The 16,448-nt window shown below is 41.3% G+C and overlaps 1 protein-coding gene across 2 annotated transcripts in view; it reads right to left on the bottom strand.

The window, feature by feature from the left end:
- Window positions 1–16,448, bottom strand: part of nomo (nodal modulator) — an 88,332-nt gene that overhangs the window by 29,411 nt on the left and 42,473 nt on the right. For both annotated transcript variants that reach the window (XM_043712142.1, XM_043712141.1), the window contains exons 18-22: window positions 12,862–12,925; window positions 12,671–12,766; window positions 9,436–9,645; window positions 6,529–6,611; window positions 406–562 (exon numbers count right to left, since the gene is read on the bottom strand). In XM_043712142.1, the coding sequence (XP_043568077.1) occupies window positions 406–562; window positions 6,529–6,611; window positions 9,436–9,645; window positions 12,671–12,766; window positions 12,862–12,925 (610 nt within the window). The remainder of the gene's footprint in view (window positions 1–405; window positions 563–6,528; window positions 6,612–9,435; window positions 9,646–12,670; window positions 12,767–12,861; window positions 12,926–16,448) is intronic.

Genomic DNA, 16,448 nt, shown 5'->3' with positions numbered 1-16,448 from the left:
CATTGCTCTATCCGTAGGCTCACACTGCCCCCATGTGTCTCCATCTGGCATTTTCCTTGGCCTCCTTCTGAAAAAGTCTGCTCCAGCAGTTTCCTGTTGAAATCACTGCCCAACTTTTACCCTTTTGTGTCTTTCAATTTTGTAAAATCTACTAAAAATCCATAAATCTTTATCAGATTGAAACATTTACCTGCCAGTGTACATGAGTCCAAATGTAAAGAAAACAACTTTGAGCTTCAGTGTCCACAATGTAAGCTACATGATGATCAATTTCTTGGGCGCAAGGAATCAGATCCAAAGATACACACAACTCAATTTTCTTCACAATCTCAAATTCACAAAATGAGATGCAGCCAAATGATCTTCAAAGCTATTGCACAGATTACTAAACCTCTTTTCACGTACCTGTATGACCCCTCTTCATTAGTGAATACAGTGATCAGTGGTGTTGAGGTTTTCTCAGTGATAATAATCTCAACACCCTCTAAGGCCGGGTATATTTGTCCTTCCAGAAATAGTCCAACTTTTCCTTGAATCTCTATTAGTTTTCCTGGACAACTATCTGTAGCAAAACACAAAGATAAAACAGAAAACTTCAGATGCTGGAGATCTGAAATGCATTGCCTGAAGAACCCTTTAAATGGGTTAACATGGATTGTGGAATCACTCTGTTGTGCAAAGGCTATTTCAAAGCACCTCAGCAAACAGCAAATTAAAATATTTACCAAGTTTGCTCAAAAAAATCTTTCACATTGATAGTTGGAAGCACAGTGCAATTTTTGTTGCAAGAGTGAAGAACCCAATTAGTTTTCTCATCTGGCTAATGAAATACTCTGCACATCGAATCAAAAGTTACAAGGTATTTTTAGAAAAGTCGATAGCATTCAGGTCACCATAATATTAAAGGAGCTTCATTTAAAATTCTGTGAATTAATCATGTCAAAATCAAGTACTACACACAGATTGAAATTATATGAAACAGTAAACACAATTAGTCAGGTCAAAATGATTACATTAACAACATTAACTGAACATACCCAGAATCTATGAAATATCTTTCTAGGCTTCATCCTGGAACATTTCTACTTAATTGCTCCAATATATATGCAGTGTACAACTCTCAATGAGATGATGATTACAATGGCTGATGATTAATACATGAATTAGTTCTGTGCTAGTAATAAAACTGAATTTGTGACTGCCTAAATCGGATGGAAGAAATTGTCACAGACACAACCTCCACAAACAAGGCTCCTCATCAAAAATGTTTGCAGACTCATTATCAAATGCAAATCTGATAAGTAAAACTATCACCTTCATAGTCAAGCCTAATGTTTACCCTTTCTTCACAAATGCAACCAACATTGTCTAGTTTAGACCAGTCCTCTTATCTTCCCAATAATACGTCTAGTTTAGACCAGTCCTCTTATCTTCCCAATAATAGAATACCATGCTCATGGAGCACCAATGCTTCAACATATCACAAAATCGTTTCAGTGCAGGAGTCAGCCATTCGGTCCATCATGTCGTCACTAGTTTATCAAATGAGTTTTCACTTCATGCCCACTCTCTTGCCTCCTTCCTGTAATCCTGTTCAGTGTTCCCTGTTAAGTAACAATCTAATTTCCTTGCAAAGACTCAAGTGAACTTGCCAAAACTACACACACAGGCATTTCAGGTCCTAACCACAAACTGCATGAAAATGTTTCTCCTCATATTGCTTTTCCTCCTTTCACTAATTACTTTAAATCATTGTCCTCTTGTTTCATGTTTCTTCATTTCATATGTGGGAACATTCTCTCCCCATTTTCTCTGGCCAGACCTCTCATGATCTTGAATATTTCAACCCGATCTTCTTTCAGCCTTATGTTCTCCAAGGAAACAGTTCCAGTTCTCCGATTTATCTTCATAGTGGAAATTCCTCACCCTGGAACATCCTCTCCAGTGCCTTCACACCCATGCTGGATTGCGTCCAGCACCAGAGATGGACCCGATATTCCAAGCTGAGGCTGAACTAACATCTTATAAAAGTTCAGCATCATATCTTTGCCCCTTCCTACTCCACCAAGCTCGATTAAGCAAGCCTGGAAAACTTCATGTTGTTAACCACTCTCACAACCTGTCCTGCCATCTTTAATGACTTACGCACATATACACCTAGCTCTCTCTACTCCTGCCCCCTCCTCAGAGGTGCAACTTCTGTTTTATATTGCATTTCCATGTTCTTCCTTCCAGAAAGTATCACCTCACACTTCTCACGACTGAACTTCATCTGCCACCTGTCCGCCCACTCCACCTGCTTGCCTTCTCCTATGTCCTCTTCAAGCTCCACTGTCGGGGAATTTTGCCCAGTTAATCAGAGATCACAGACACACAGATCAGACTGAGAACTGACAAGGACTTATTTAACAAACAGCGATATCGTGGAAGAGACTTGACCCAACTGAAACAGTCACTGATGGGCTGTTCAGAAGGAACCACAGCTTCTTCCCCGAACAGAGAATACCGTGGAGTTTTACACCCTTACAACAATGAAGTGAGAGTTATGAGACAATGGTGCGAGTTGTAAACAAAGAGAAATAAAGTTCGTTCATTGAAAAGATTCAAGTGTCTGACAATGAGTTAATTGACTCAGGAGATTCCGATCCTTGGCTGGGGCAGGTGTTAGTGGACTTCATGTGGTATCAACGTGTTCGTATTTTTAGATTAGATTAGATTACTTACAGTGTGGAAATAGGCCCTATGGCCCAACAAGTGCACACCGACCCTCCGAACAGCAACCCACCCAGACCCATTCCTCTACATTCACTCCTTCACCTAACACTACGGGCAATTTAGCATGGCCAATTCACCCTAACCTGCACATTTTCTTGGACTGTGGGAGGAAACCAGAGCACCACGGGAAGAATGTGCAAACTCCACACAGACAATTGCCTGAGGCGGGAAATGAACCCAGGTCTCTGGCGCTGTGAGGTAGCAGTGCTAACCACTGTGCATCCACAACTGTTGAGGGGGGCAAGTGAAGTACCTTTGGCGTCTCCTTGTCTGGGTACCCTTGTGAAGGCTTGACTCATAATGGCAGCAGCTGTACCCTCGGGACATCAGAGGTGGCTGGGCTATTGTGGAGCACGAGGCTCATTATCAGTTAATCTGAAGAAGTATATTCTCTTAGTCTGGGGCCTGATGAGTCATGTCCTGAGCTATGTGGGATGTCTGGGGCAGCTGGTTTAGCCAATATGAGGCATTGTGGGTAGGATCAGTGGCTAAGTGCAGACATTTTGTGAAGTCTATTTTGTGGCATGGGAGGCCAGGACGTGTATTTTCTCCCACACTATCACAATCATACTCACAGTTTACAATGTTTCAAAGTTCTTTTATCAATCTCAAAGTTTGGAATTATGCCTTGCATACCAAAGTCTGGACCATTAACATTCATCAGCGTCCCAACACTGATCCCTGGGGAGGATCCATTACAAACCTGCACCCCGAGCCTGAAAAAACAGCCATTAACCATTACACTCGGTTTCCCATCGCTCAGCCAACTTTGCATCCTTCTTGTTGCTATTCCTTTTACCTCATGAACTGTAATTTCTCACAAGTCTGTTGTGTGGCAGTGTATCAAATGCCTTTGGAAGTCCATGTACACGACATGAACAACATTGATTTCAACAACCCTTTTTGTTACCTCACAGAGATGTACAGCATGGAAACAGACCCTTCGGTCCAACCCGTCCATGCCAACCAGATATCCCAACCCAATCTCGTCCCACCTGCCAGCGCCTGGCCCATATCCCTCCAAACCCTTCCTATTCATTTACCCACCCAAATGCCTCTTAAATGTTGCAATTGTACCAGCCTCCAACACATCCTCTGGCAGCTCATTCCATACACGTACCACCCTCTGTGTGAAAAAGTTGCCCCTTAGGTCTCTTTTATATCTTTCCCCTCTCACCTTAAACCTAAGCCTTCTAGGCACCTTCCGGCACCTCACCTGTGACTATTGATGATACAAATATCTCAGCAAGAGGCCCAGCAATCACTTCTCTAGCTTCCCACAGAGTTCTCAGGTGTACCTGATCAGGCCCTGGGGATTTATCCACCGTTAACCGTTTCAAAACATCCAGCACTTCCTCCTCTGTAATATGGACATTTTGCAAGATGTCACCATCTATTTCCCTACAGTCTATATCTTCCATATCCTTTTCCACAGCAAATACTGATGCAAACTATTCATTTAGTATCTCCCCCATTTTCTGTGGCTCCACACAAAGGCAGCCTTGCTGATCTTTGAGGGGCTCTATTGTCTCCCTAGTTACCCCCTTGGATTCTCCTTAATTCTCTTTGCCAAAGCTATCCCATGTTCCCTTTTTGCCCTCCTGATTTCCCTCTTAAGTATACTCCTACTTTCTATATACTCTTCTAAGGATTCACTCGATCTATCCTGTCTTTATCTGACATATGCTTCCTTCTTTTTCTTAACCAAACCCTCAATTTCTTTAGTCATCCAGCATTCCCTATACCTACCAGCCTTCCCTTTCACCCTGACAGGAATATACTTTCTCTGGATTCTTGTTATCTCATTTCTGAAGGCTTCCCATTTTCCAGTTGTCCCTTTACCTGAGAATATCTGCCTCCAATCAGCTTCCAGCAAGTTGGTTCAAATGGGCAGCACGGTAGCTCAGTGGTTAGCACTGCTGCCTCACAGTGCCAGGGCCCAGGTTCTATTCCCACCTTGGGCGATTGTCTGTGTGAAGTTTGCATATTGTCCCCGTGTCTGCGTGGGTTTCTCCCCGGGTGCTCCGGTTCACTCCCACAAACCAAAGATGTGCAGGTTAGGTGAATTGGCCATGCTAAATTGCCCATAGTGTTAGGTGCGTTAGTCAGGGTGAATGTAGGGTAGGGGAATGGGTCTGGGTGGGTTACTCTTCGGAGGGTTGGCGTGGACTTGCTGGGCCAAAGGGCCTGTTTCTAAACTGTAGGGAATCCAAAAACCTTTAAGAAATTCATGCTGACTCTCTTCAAATAGCCTGAATTTGTCCATGTGACTATTAATTTTATCATAAATTAATATTTCCAGAGGTTTCCATACCACTGATGTTAAACTGACTGGTTTACAGTGGCTTAACATACTCTTGCAGCGTTTTTTGAACAAGGGCATAACATTTGCAGTTCTCCAGCCCTCTGGCATCAACTGAGAGTTTAAGCAAAACTGAAACATAAGGGCCTGAGCCTCTGCAATTGTCCTCATTGCACCCAAGGATACTGAGTTAAGTATCTTATGAGTTTGTGCTTTCTCAACTTTAATACAGCCAGGCAATCCAATCAAATTTAAACCCTTCTAATGACCAAACTTCTCCTTTCACCATGGCCTGGGTACATTCTTTTTCAAATACTTAAAAATGCAAGACAAGTACAAGACAAGGACTGGAATTTAGATGAATACAAATCTTAACTTTCCAATTAGTTACTTCTCATCCTTTCGTCAACTAAAGGAAGTCACTGCCTTGAGTCAGGCTCCTTCTGGTTCCACTAGCACTTAACCTTTTCCCTTACTAGAACTTCAGTCATCTTGAATTTTGCCTCAAATATTACATAGGCCATTTTTAAAAATAGCATTATAGGTGAAGAAACCTTTTCTAAGAGGTACATAAGATTAACTAGATCAGTGTGTCAAAACTAATGCATGAGTCAATTCTGGTCCATACATCTTGGCAATTCACCTTGCACATTCAAAACATCTAAATTAGCTACTGAACCGGACTTGCCATATAAATACTGTGGCTAAAGGAGTAGGTCAGAGGTTGGGAATACTGCAGCAAATAACTCACCCAAGCCTGTCCACCATCTACAAGGCACGAGTCAAGAGTGTGATGGAATAATCTCCATTTGCCTGGAAGGGTGCAGCTCCAACAACACACAAGCTTGACGCCATTCAGGACAAAGCAGCCTGATTTGGAAATATGCCACTGTTTCTGCCTGGTCAAAACCCTGGATATCCTCCCCTCTCTAACAGCAGCATGAGTGGTCAGAGACTGGAAACTGGCTATCATATTCATGTTAACACAGGAACCTAAGAATTTGCATGCTTTTTATAATTAACATAAGCATTCAAAATTCAGTCAATTAAATGAGTGTAAAACAGTCAAAACTTCACAATTAGATTACATTAGATTACCTACAGTGTGGAAACAGGCCATTCGGCCCAACTAGTCCACACCGACCCTCCGAAGATCAACCCCCCCAGACCCATTTTCCTCTGACTAATGCATCTAACACTATGGGCAATTTAGCACGGCCAATTTACCTGACCTGCACACCTTTGGACTGTGGGAGGAAACCGGAGCACCCGATCCAGAGGAAACCCACGCAGACACGGGGAGAATGTGCAAACACCACACAGACAGTCGCCCAAGACTGGAATTGAACCTGGGTCCCTGGTGCTGTGAGGCAGCAGTGCTAACCACTGAGCCACCGTGCCGCAATCTTTTAATCTGTAATATTAAGTCTTCAAATTATGTAAAAGGTTACCTCCAGTAATGACAGCCTCCACTGATGGAGGGTAGAAGAGAAGTTCCTTTGATGAGGGTGTGACTGTAATCTTTTCTCCAGCTCTATCAGAGAAAACAAGAGAGGTTTACAATCAGTAGTGGTATCAATACTGCCACCCATCGACCATGAAAACGTAGTGAGACTCTGTCCTGTAAAACTGAACAACCATGCAGACAAAAAGAGAGAGAAATTAATTTTAGAAAATACAAACACTGCAGTGGAAGAAAAACATGCATCAGATTTTTAAACATAAAAGCTAAACATGATCAAATTATAAATCTAACTTCCAAATGTGGTTTAATGCATTTCAAACCAGACAGTTCAGCAGGATTAATGTACAACAATAGGGGAATAGCCCAAAAACAAACTCCTGATACCCCATGACACAGAAATGAGTGGAGAACAAATGTTGAGATAGATCCAGAAATGTAACTCCCATTCACAGTTTATCTTTGTAACATTTTGGTAACATGGTCTGTAAAATCTTAACACAGATTAATCAGAATGACAGTCTCCTTTTTAACTGCATAGATTTTATCAAATATTATAACAACTGACAACCTGCAAATTTGTTGCACAAGACGATCACAAAAGCACACAGCAGGATTAGGAGTCAAGAAGGTGACAAGAAAATTGACCATGAAATTTGGTGAATGTGTGACAGAACGCTTCAAGGCTGCTGCAGCAGCAAGTGAGCCTTTGGTCACAAGGCATTTATAGACCTGTTGACGTTATGAACATTCTTGTTTTGAAAGTAATCCGGAAGGAAAAGAAAATGGTCAATTTTCCAATTCTGAAGGAACTCCAAAAATACCTCTTCCTTCTCAGAGCCAAGAGTGTTCCTTATGAGTACATTCCCAGAGCTGAGACTAATGAATGGGATACATTTAAAGAATTTGGTTATAACCTAATCAGGTATTTAACTTCATAAAGTAACAGAATTATGTTCATAAATCACAGCCCAATCCAAGTTAATTTCAGTGAAAATTAAAACATTAATATTGACCATAGTACAAAGGAACAGGAGGAGGCCATTCAGCCCCTCGAGCCTGTTTCATCATTCAAGGAGATCATGGCTGATCTGATGTTTAATCCCATGTACCTGCCTTTGGCAGTTCCATATCCCTCAATACCTTTGCTAAACAAAAATTTATCTAAGTCAGATTTAAAATTACAAACTGATCCAGCATCCACTGCCATTTGTGGAAGAGACTCCAAACATCTACTATCATTCAGCTTGTAAATGCCATAAAATTAATTATTGGGTCTCTGTATATAACTTTCCTAAAAGTAAAAGTGATCAGTGACTTTCTTCACCAGTTTTACATTTTTGTGAATTATCTAAGAATACTGAACTCAATCTCTTTCTTAGCACTTTAAATAGCTGTTAGACATTCTAAGTTACCTTTTAAACTGTCTCCTCTAACTCAAGGTAAAATGGAGTAGTGGAGACAGACTTGTGACTGACTAGTTCTGTCTAACGACTGGCCCATGGGGGCAAGAAGCCAGGGCAAGTCCCATTGAAAAGCTTTCACGTGTGGACACACAGGGCAAAGCATTAAGCATTGTTACAGACACTCGGGCCCTCATAATCAGTCAGATTGGTGCTGCTATGCCAGGCAGAAGAAAGGGCTGCTGGGTTGACTAACGGAACCCATGTTTAAGGAAACATAGATTGTCGAAAAATTACAGACCATGGAATCATCAAACAGAACCTAACAATGAGGAGCCCATTTTGAATATGCTTAAAGGATTGAGTGAAGGGGACTTGGTTTAAAAGTACACTGGAAGATTCACCCAAGTGAAGCAGGGATAATTTATTGATATGTTGGGAAAAGTTGGACTTTCAATTTAGGACATGTCTCTAAGAATGTTAAATAACATTAAACACAACATGGGGTAGTCCATCAAATTTACTGTTTGAAGGGAAAATACCTGTTCCTTATTTATTATATTAACTTGTTATTAAGTAATGTTTAGTCAATGTTGATTTTAGGTTATGTATTACAGCATAAACCTTAAAACATGTCATTTTGTCACATGATACAGAGCAGTGGAGGACTCTGCCTATACTCGATGAGAGTTTAGAAGGCTGAGGGGGATCTCATTGAAATGTACAGAATATGGGAGGCCTGGATACAGTGGATGTGGAGATGATGTTTCCACTACGAGGTGAGACTAGGACCCAACAGTACACCTTAGTCTGAAGGGATGACCCTTTAGAACTGAGAAGAGGAGGATTTCTTCAGCTAGAGGATGGAGAATCTATGGAACTCATTGCTACGAAGGGCTGTGGATGCCAAGTCATTGAGTGTATATAAGACAGAGATAGGTAGGTTCTTGATTAGTGAGGGCATCAAAGGGGAGAAGGCAGAAGAATGCAACTGAGAAACACATCAGCCACGGGAGAATGGTAGAACAGATCCAATTGGTCAAATGGCCTATTTTACTCCTATATTTTATGGTCTTATGGAAATTCAGATTAGATTAGATTAGATTCCCTACAGTGTGGAAACAGGCCCTTCGGCCCAACTAGTCCACACTGACCCTGCGAAGAGTAACCCACCCAGACCCATTTCTCTCTGGCTAATGCACCTAGCACTATGGGCAATTTAGCATGGCCAATTCACCTGACCTGCATATCTTTGGACTGTGGGAGGAAACCAGAGAACCCGGAGGAAACCCACACAGACGCCAGGAGAATGCGCAAACTCCACACAGACAGTCACCCGAGGCTGGAATCGAACGCGGGACCCTGATGCTGTGAGGCAGCAATGCTAACCACTGAGCCACCGTGCCACCTCTGTTTAAATCTGTTAGCCCACAATAACTTGTTTGCAACCATGGATTATTTAGCATGTTCTAATAGGCATCCATTAACATTACCTTGCCCAGTATGAAAATTCATAAAGAAAAGGCCCTTCAAGCTCCTCCACAATTTCCTGGGCAGGCGGCTCTCCCTCCACTTCCTTTTGACCCTTCTTCTCGCGCTCCAGTCGACGAACCTCTATTTCTGCCAGCTGCTGTTCCTGCCGCAGCTCCTGAATGGATTTCAGAGGGCCTAGTACTAAAGCTGGCTCACTGTCAATAGAAGACCTAGGGAAGAGAAGAAATCAGTACAATGAAATCAACACAAACATTAGCAACTGTTTCAAATCAACACAGGATACTGAGTTGCAGCAGACAATTATTCTGCATTTGCTCAAGATCTTTGCATCTCTAATGGCTGTATAGCTAGTGGCATTTCAATACCCAAAGACTGTCGCACTCAACAGCACTTAAATTTAATTAGGATCAAGCGTGTAGAGCTCTTCAGTCAAGTGAGTAGAGAGTTCCATGCCCTCTTCACCCATTTGACTGAACAATGCTACACACTGATGTAATAGCATCTGGTCTTATCATCAAGATATATTCTGCAATGTTCATATGCACAAGTTACAATTAGCTTGAGTTAAAAGGCCTGTTATCAGAACACATGTTAATTCTGAGATCATGTAGCAGCTTCTTTGACTATCAGGTAGAGGCCAAGCATCTGTGCTCTGAGCTCTAACAGGAGGAATTTCCACTTATCTAACATTAACAGGGATAAATTCGGTGCAAAGGGCAAGAATAGCACAGAATTCTTACAATACATTCAGGAGAACTTTTTGTTTAAATCCACTCTGAGACAGACTGGACAAAAAAGGAGAGTGTGGATTTGTTAAGGGAAGATTGTGTCTGACTAAATCAAGTGATTTTCGTCGGAGTAATCAAAGAGCATTGATAAGGTCAGCACATTTGATACTTCTACTTGGAATTTAGCAAGACTTCTGACAGGGTTCAACATGGCAGACTGACCAGAAAGTTAAAATCTAAAATCTCATGGGAACCAGTGCAAAGTGGCGAGTTGAATCCAAAATTGGCTCAATAGCAAGAAACAAAAGGCAATGACCAACAGGTATTTTTGGGACTGAAAGGCTGTTTCTCATGATAGAGGGGACATGAAGGAATTGCTTCTGTTAGCAGTGAAGTGAATATATTTATAATTCAGACAATGAAGATAAGTCATTAGATTTAAAAGAACTGGTTGAAGGATCTGAGGGAAATTAAGAAATGCTGTTTTCCACCTGAGTGAGGTGATGCTCTGAAACCGATGAAAGGTGGAGAGTTAAACTTCAATAGAATTTTTGGGCATGCACTTGAGGCACTAGGATGCACAGGGCTGTAGAAGGTGAAGAGTTAGAAGGTGAAATGATGCTGGATAATGCTTTGTCAGACAGCACGATATAATAGACGAAATGGCCCCTGCTGTGCTGTAATTCTCTGTTTTTCAGGGATGCTCCTAGTTAGAATTAACTTGCCAACATTTGAACAATGAGGAGCATCACAATTCAAGATGAAGTCAGCCCTCTTCACCCATACTTGCTGCTGTAATGAACCCGACACAATGTTGATCTTAGGGATAGGACTCATCTTAGATCTTTTTAGTAAGGCATGGGTTAACTTAACTATCCCTTTTATCAAAAAGAAAAATTGAACTAATCAATATGTAATGGGAGCAGCCACAAACCCAAATGTAATACTGATGTGCCTGTGCATATCTGAAATGCTAATTTCCAATTCTAATAATGCAACGCAGTCTGTAATCTGTTAAAAATATCCCACATGAAACTAAATGTGAGATTTCCTGCCAAGCCAAAGCTTTGTGCAGAGTACAAGTCCTGGCAGCCCTTCACCTGGTTTAATAGGATATCACAGTTCACATATGAGCAGTGGAAATCATAACATTTTCCATCAGCAATTCTCTCCACAGTGGAAACAGCACAAAGGTTTATCGTTTCCAACAGGGCACAAAGTTGGCTTGATGGGCTTGCACTGGAATGCTATAAAACCATGGGCCTGCAACATTTATAACACTGAAACCTACAGCAAAACCTTCAAAGCTTGCCAAGGTTAGCTCCCCAATATTATACCAAGCACCTTTTGTCATAGCAAACTCTTTTTAATATGATATTTGACTGTTAACTCTTGCATAATAAAGTTAGTCATCACACTGATAACAGATATAATCCTAAACGTATCTTAATCGTTAACATACAACTTGTCTTTCCTCTTTACTGACCCCAATTAACCGGCTTTGTTTTCCTAGCATCTTTTGTTTTTAATTCCCAAAAACATACATTTTTTAAAAAAAGCTTTAGCAATTCATTTCTCAGCAAAACCTTATATTTCTGATATTTCACTGATAAAGCTTGCATAATATATTTACAATTCAGACAATGAAAACTGCAGAAGCTGGAGATCTGAAACAATCAGAAACAGATATTGCTGAAGAAACTCGAACAGCATCAGTGGAGAGAAAACAGAGTTAGCATTTCAAGTCGAGTGACCTTTCCTTCAGAATGATTCTGAGTGTCACTGGACTCAAAACACCCTTTTTTGCCACTCATTTACAATTCACAACTGGTTCTATTAATTGCTTCTTGATTAATTTGCATTTGCTGCCCACCCCAAGGTCTCCTTGAGATGGTAGATCTCAGCCTTCTTCTTAAACCAACATAGTCCTTGTGATGAAGATGCTGACACAATGCTGTTTAAATTTTGACCCAGCAGCAATGTAAATTCTCTACTCTAACAACAGTGCAAAAATGTCAAAATGCCAAATGTATACTAAAAGGCACATGTCTACTCCTCCGACTTTTCAGCTACTGTACTGACTACACACTTCTCCTCTAAAGTTTAATTTATTTTAACTATTCAGTGTTTACGTACAGTTTCAGCAGGTTTAGAGATCAAGAGTACACACAAAAATGAGCCAGATATGAAAAAGACAGATGAAACAGGGACCATTACACATTTAGCTGCAACAGAAGGACAAAAATATGGACATCACACTAAAATATCCATTAAATAAAAGTAAAGTATTGCAGATACTGGAATTCTGAAATAAAAGTGGCAAATGCTGGACAATCTCAGGTCTGGCAGCATCAGCAGAGAAGAAACAGAGAATGCTTCAAGTCCAACAGGATTCTTCTTCAGAACTCAAGCTAAAGTATCTTATTATTTTTCTCAATATCATTTTTTTAAGGTAAGAGTAATGGCATCACATAGTTTGACTACACTTGTATTTGGGCACTCTTACCTGATAGTAACTGTTACATCCATCAACTTGTCTGTCACTATAGCACCTAATGCACGATGTCGAATTGCTGTTAAGGTTAGAATGGTAGGGGCCGCTCTAACAAACAAACAGAATGACATTCATGAGATCTAATGCAAAAGCTCATTAACATAGTGATTTTGCACAAGAAAGAAAAGGGCTTAAATGCTTACGTATCATAGATGTAATGCTCATGTTCAAACTGATGGCAGGAACGAGGAGTCACTTTATAGACACCTGATGGAAGAAACAATGTTCTTTTAAATCAGAAATTCTTCCAATTCTCACAGCATTTTCAAACAAACTATTTTGTAGCAGTAGCAATATCAATCTGTATGATATCTAACATGTTATCAAGGCTGATGGTTTATCACTTCTGATTTTACCAGATCTCCAATCTGGAACTCAATGAGTAAACATGCAAGAATCTTAGATAACTTGACAGGGTAGGCATAGAAAAGCTGTATCCCTTCTGGGAGATACAGATTAGGAGATTAAGCTCAGAAGTCGTACTCTCAGAATAAGGGACTGCACATTTAATACAGAGATGGGAAGGAATTTCTTCTCTCAGATGGTAGTGACCTGAGGAATTCTTTACCAAGTGAGTGGCACAGTGGCTCAGTGGTTAATACTGCGGCCTCACAGCACCAAGGACCTGGGTTCGATTCCAGCCTTAGGCGACTACCTGTGTACAGTTTGCACATTCTCCCCGTGTCTGTGTGGGTTTCCTCCAGGTGCTCTGGTTTCCTCTATGCTAAATTGTCCATAGTTTTCAGGGATGTGTTGGTTAGGTGCATTAGTCAGGGATAAATGTAGAGTAATAGGGTAGGGGAATAATTATGAGTGGGTTACTCTTCGGAGGGTTGGTATGAACTTGTTGGGCTGAAAGGCCTGTTTCCACACTGTAGGGATTCTATGGTTCTAGAGCTGTAAATTGTCAGTTGTAAAGCATATACAAGGCTAAGATAACAGATTTTTAATCAGTCAAGGGAATCAAGGATATGTGGAAAAGGCAGGAAAGTGGAGTTGAGAATTATCAGATCTGCCATGATCTCACCGAATGGCAAAGCAGACTCGATGGGCTGAATGGCCAACTTCTGCTCCTACATCTTGTGGTCTGATAGAACACAGTCCAGTACAACACAGCACACCATGTATGCACTGACCACAATGCCATTCTAAACTAATCCCATCAATTGCACACGGTGCATATCCCTCTATTCTCTGCCTGTTCATGTATCCTTCCAAAAGCCTCTTAAATACTGCTATCATATCTGCCTCCACCACCTCCCCTGGCAGCGCATTCCAGGCACCTATCACCCTTTATATAAAAACATTTGCCTTGCACATCTCTTTTAAACTTCCTCCTCTCATCTTAAACCCATGCCCCCTAGTATTTGACATTGTTACCCTCGGAAAAAGACTCCCAACACCCACCCTATCCATGACCCTCACAACTTTATTAACTTGATTCAGGTTGTGCAATAGCCTCCAAAGCTCTAGTGAAACACTAAGTTTGTCCAACCTCTCCTTATGGTGAATACACTCCAATCCAGGCAACATCCTGGTAAACCTCTTCAGTACCCTCTCAAAAGCAGCCACATTCTTCTTATAGTGTAGTGACCAAATTACACACAATATTCCAAACATGGCCTAACTAAAGTTTTATAAAACTGCACCATGACTTGCCAACTTTTATACTCAATGCCTGACCGATGAAGGTGAGCATGCCATATGCCTTGTGGTTGATTTGGAGAGGGTGCAGAAGGGGTTTACCACTTAATCATACCATCCACCATGTCCTTCTCTTGGCGAATACTGATGTGAAGTACTCATTAAGGACCTCACTCACTTCCGCTGACTCTGCATAAATTCCCTCCTTTGTTCTTGAGTGGACCTACCCTTTCCCTAGCTATCCTTTTGCTCCTAACACTCACATAAAATACCATGGGATTCCCCTTAATCCTACTTGCCAAAGGCATTTCATGGCCTCCTATAAGCCTCCTAATTTCCTGTTTAAGTTCTTTCCTCCTTCCTTTATATTTCTCAAGGATCTTGCCTGATTTTGGTTTCCTAAACCTCACTCACGCTTCGATTTTCTTTTTGACTATATTTCCAGTATGTCTTGGCATCAGGGTTCCTAAATCTCACCATCCTTTTCTTACATCCTCACAGGAATACACTGGTCCTGAACTCTAATCAACTGTTCTTTAAAAGATTCACACATAGCATACATAGAACGAGCCTCAGACAGCTGTCTCCAAAATATTTTCACCAGTTCATGCCTAATACTGTTACAATTAGCCTTCCCCCAATTTAGCACTTTCACCCAAGGACCAATCTTACCCATAACTGTCTTAAAACTTGTGGAATTACGATCACTGTTTCCAAAATGCTCCCCCAATGAAACTTTGATCCCTTGTCAGACTCATTCCTCAATACAAGGTCTAGTATGGTACCTTCCCTTGTTATCTACATATTGCTTCAAGAAACCCTCCTGGATGCACCTAACAAATTCTGCCCCATCTAAGGTTCTAGCACTAAGGAAGTCCCAGTTAATATTGGGGAAGTTAAAACCACCCACTACAAAAACCCCGCTATTTTTTCATCTTTCCATGAAAAGGTGATAAATATTTTAGCTAGCATTTGGGAGTGTTGGCAAGTTTTGACCAGGGAGCTGAATATTTCTATTCCAGGAAGGGACGAAATTCTGGCATTTGGCAAAATTAGGAAGACAGCAAACAGGTATGGATGAGAGCTTCTTGAAAAACTGGTGAATAAATTGGGGTCTGTTGGCTCATTATAAAACAAATTTGCATATCTAATAACCTGTAATGCATACATTTCTTAAGGAAATAGAAATTCCACATTTTTCAGCTTTTTTACAATTGTGAACGAGAGGAGAACAGCATCAAACAAAAAGTGCAGAAACGTAATCACGTTCCTCTAGTTTGCTCTTGCAAATAGTGTCTCTCTCAGGAATTAAACTAAGCATGTCACATGTTTTTGTTTTGGAAAGTTTGGATCAAAGTTTCCAAACTTCAGTGCAGTTGAGAGTACTGCAATGTTGGACATTGCAGCCTAAAGTCAGCCCTAACGGGTGGCCATAAAATATACCCACAACCTTATTCAAAGAGAGCAGGGACCTCTCCCACTGCAGCGCTGAGATTATCCCTCAAACAGCACAACCAGTCTCGTTACAGGTTATGTAATTTTCCTGTGCGCAAACTGTAAATACATTACAGGTGAAATCATTTTTAAAATTACTTACCGGTAGCGGACAGCGGTGTTTTCCCTGACGAGGACCAGAGGGACAGCCAGGAAGGAAAGCAGCGACCATATATATCAGCAAGGCGGCTAAACCCGAGACTCTACAACTGTAGCGTCTCCCACCTGCCCTCCTCCTCTAACCTAGTTAATAAGGTATGGTTCATTCTAAACTTCCTCTATTGAATATAAGTTTGTTATCAATTTTATAGCAACTTGAACTAAGCTTTCTACTTTAGTACTGAGTGGGTGTTCAGATAAGTCGGGTATGGATGCTAGGGCAGTTGCTTGCTCCTCCTGCAGAATGTGGCAGGTGGGAGACATGTCACATGTCTCCGCTGGCTACGTCTGCGGGAAGTGCACCCAACTCCAGCTCCTTGAAAACCGTGTTAGGGAATTGGAACTGGAGCTGGATGAACTGCGGATCATTCGGGAGGCTGAGGGGGTAATTGAGAGGAGTTACCAGGAGTTGGTCACTCCTAAGGCTCAGGAC

This window comes from Chiloscyllium plagiosum, chromosome 21 (assembly GCF_004010195.1).
Source record: "Chiloscyllium plagiosum isolate BGI_BamShark_2017 chromosome 21, ASM401019v2, whole genome shotgun sequence".
Lineage (NCBI taxonomy): Eukaryota > Metazoa > Chordata > Chondrichthyes > Orectolobiformes > Hemiscylliidae > Chiloscyllium > Chiloscyllium plagiosum.
The sequence above is the reverse complement of the archived record's forward strand: the minus strand, read 5'-3'. Positions and strand labels throughout refer to the sequence as shown.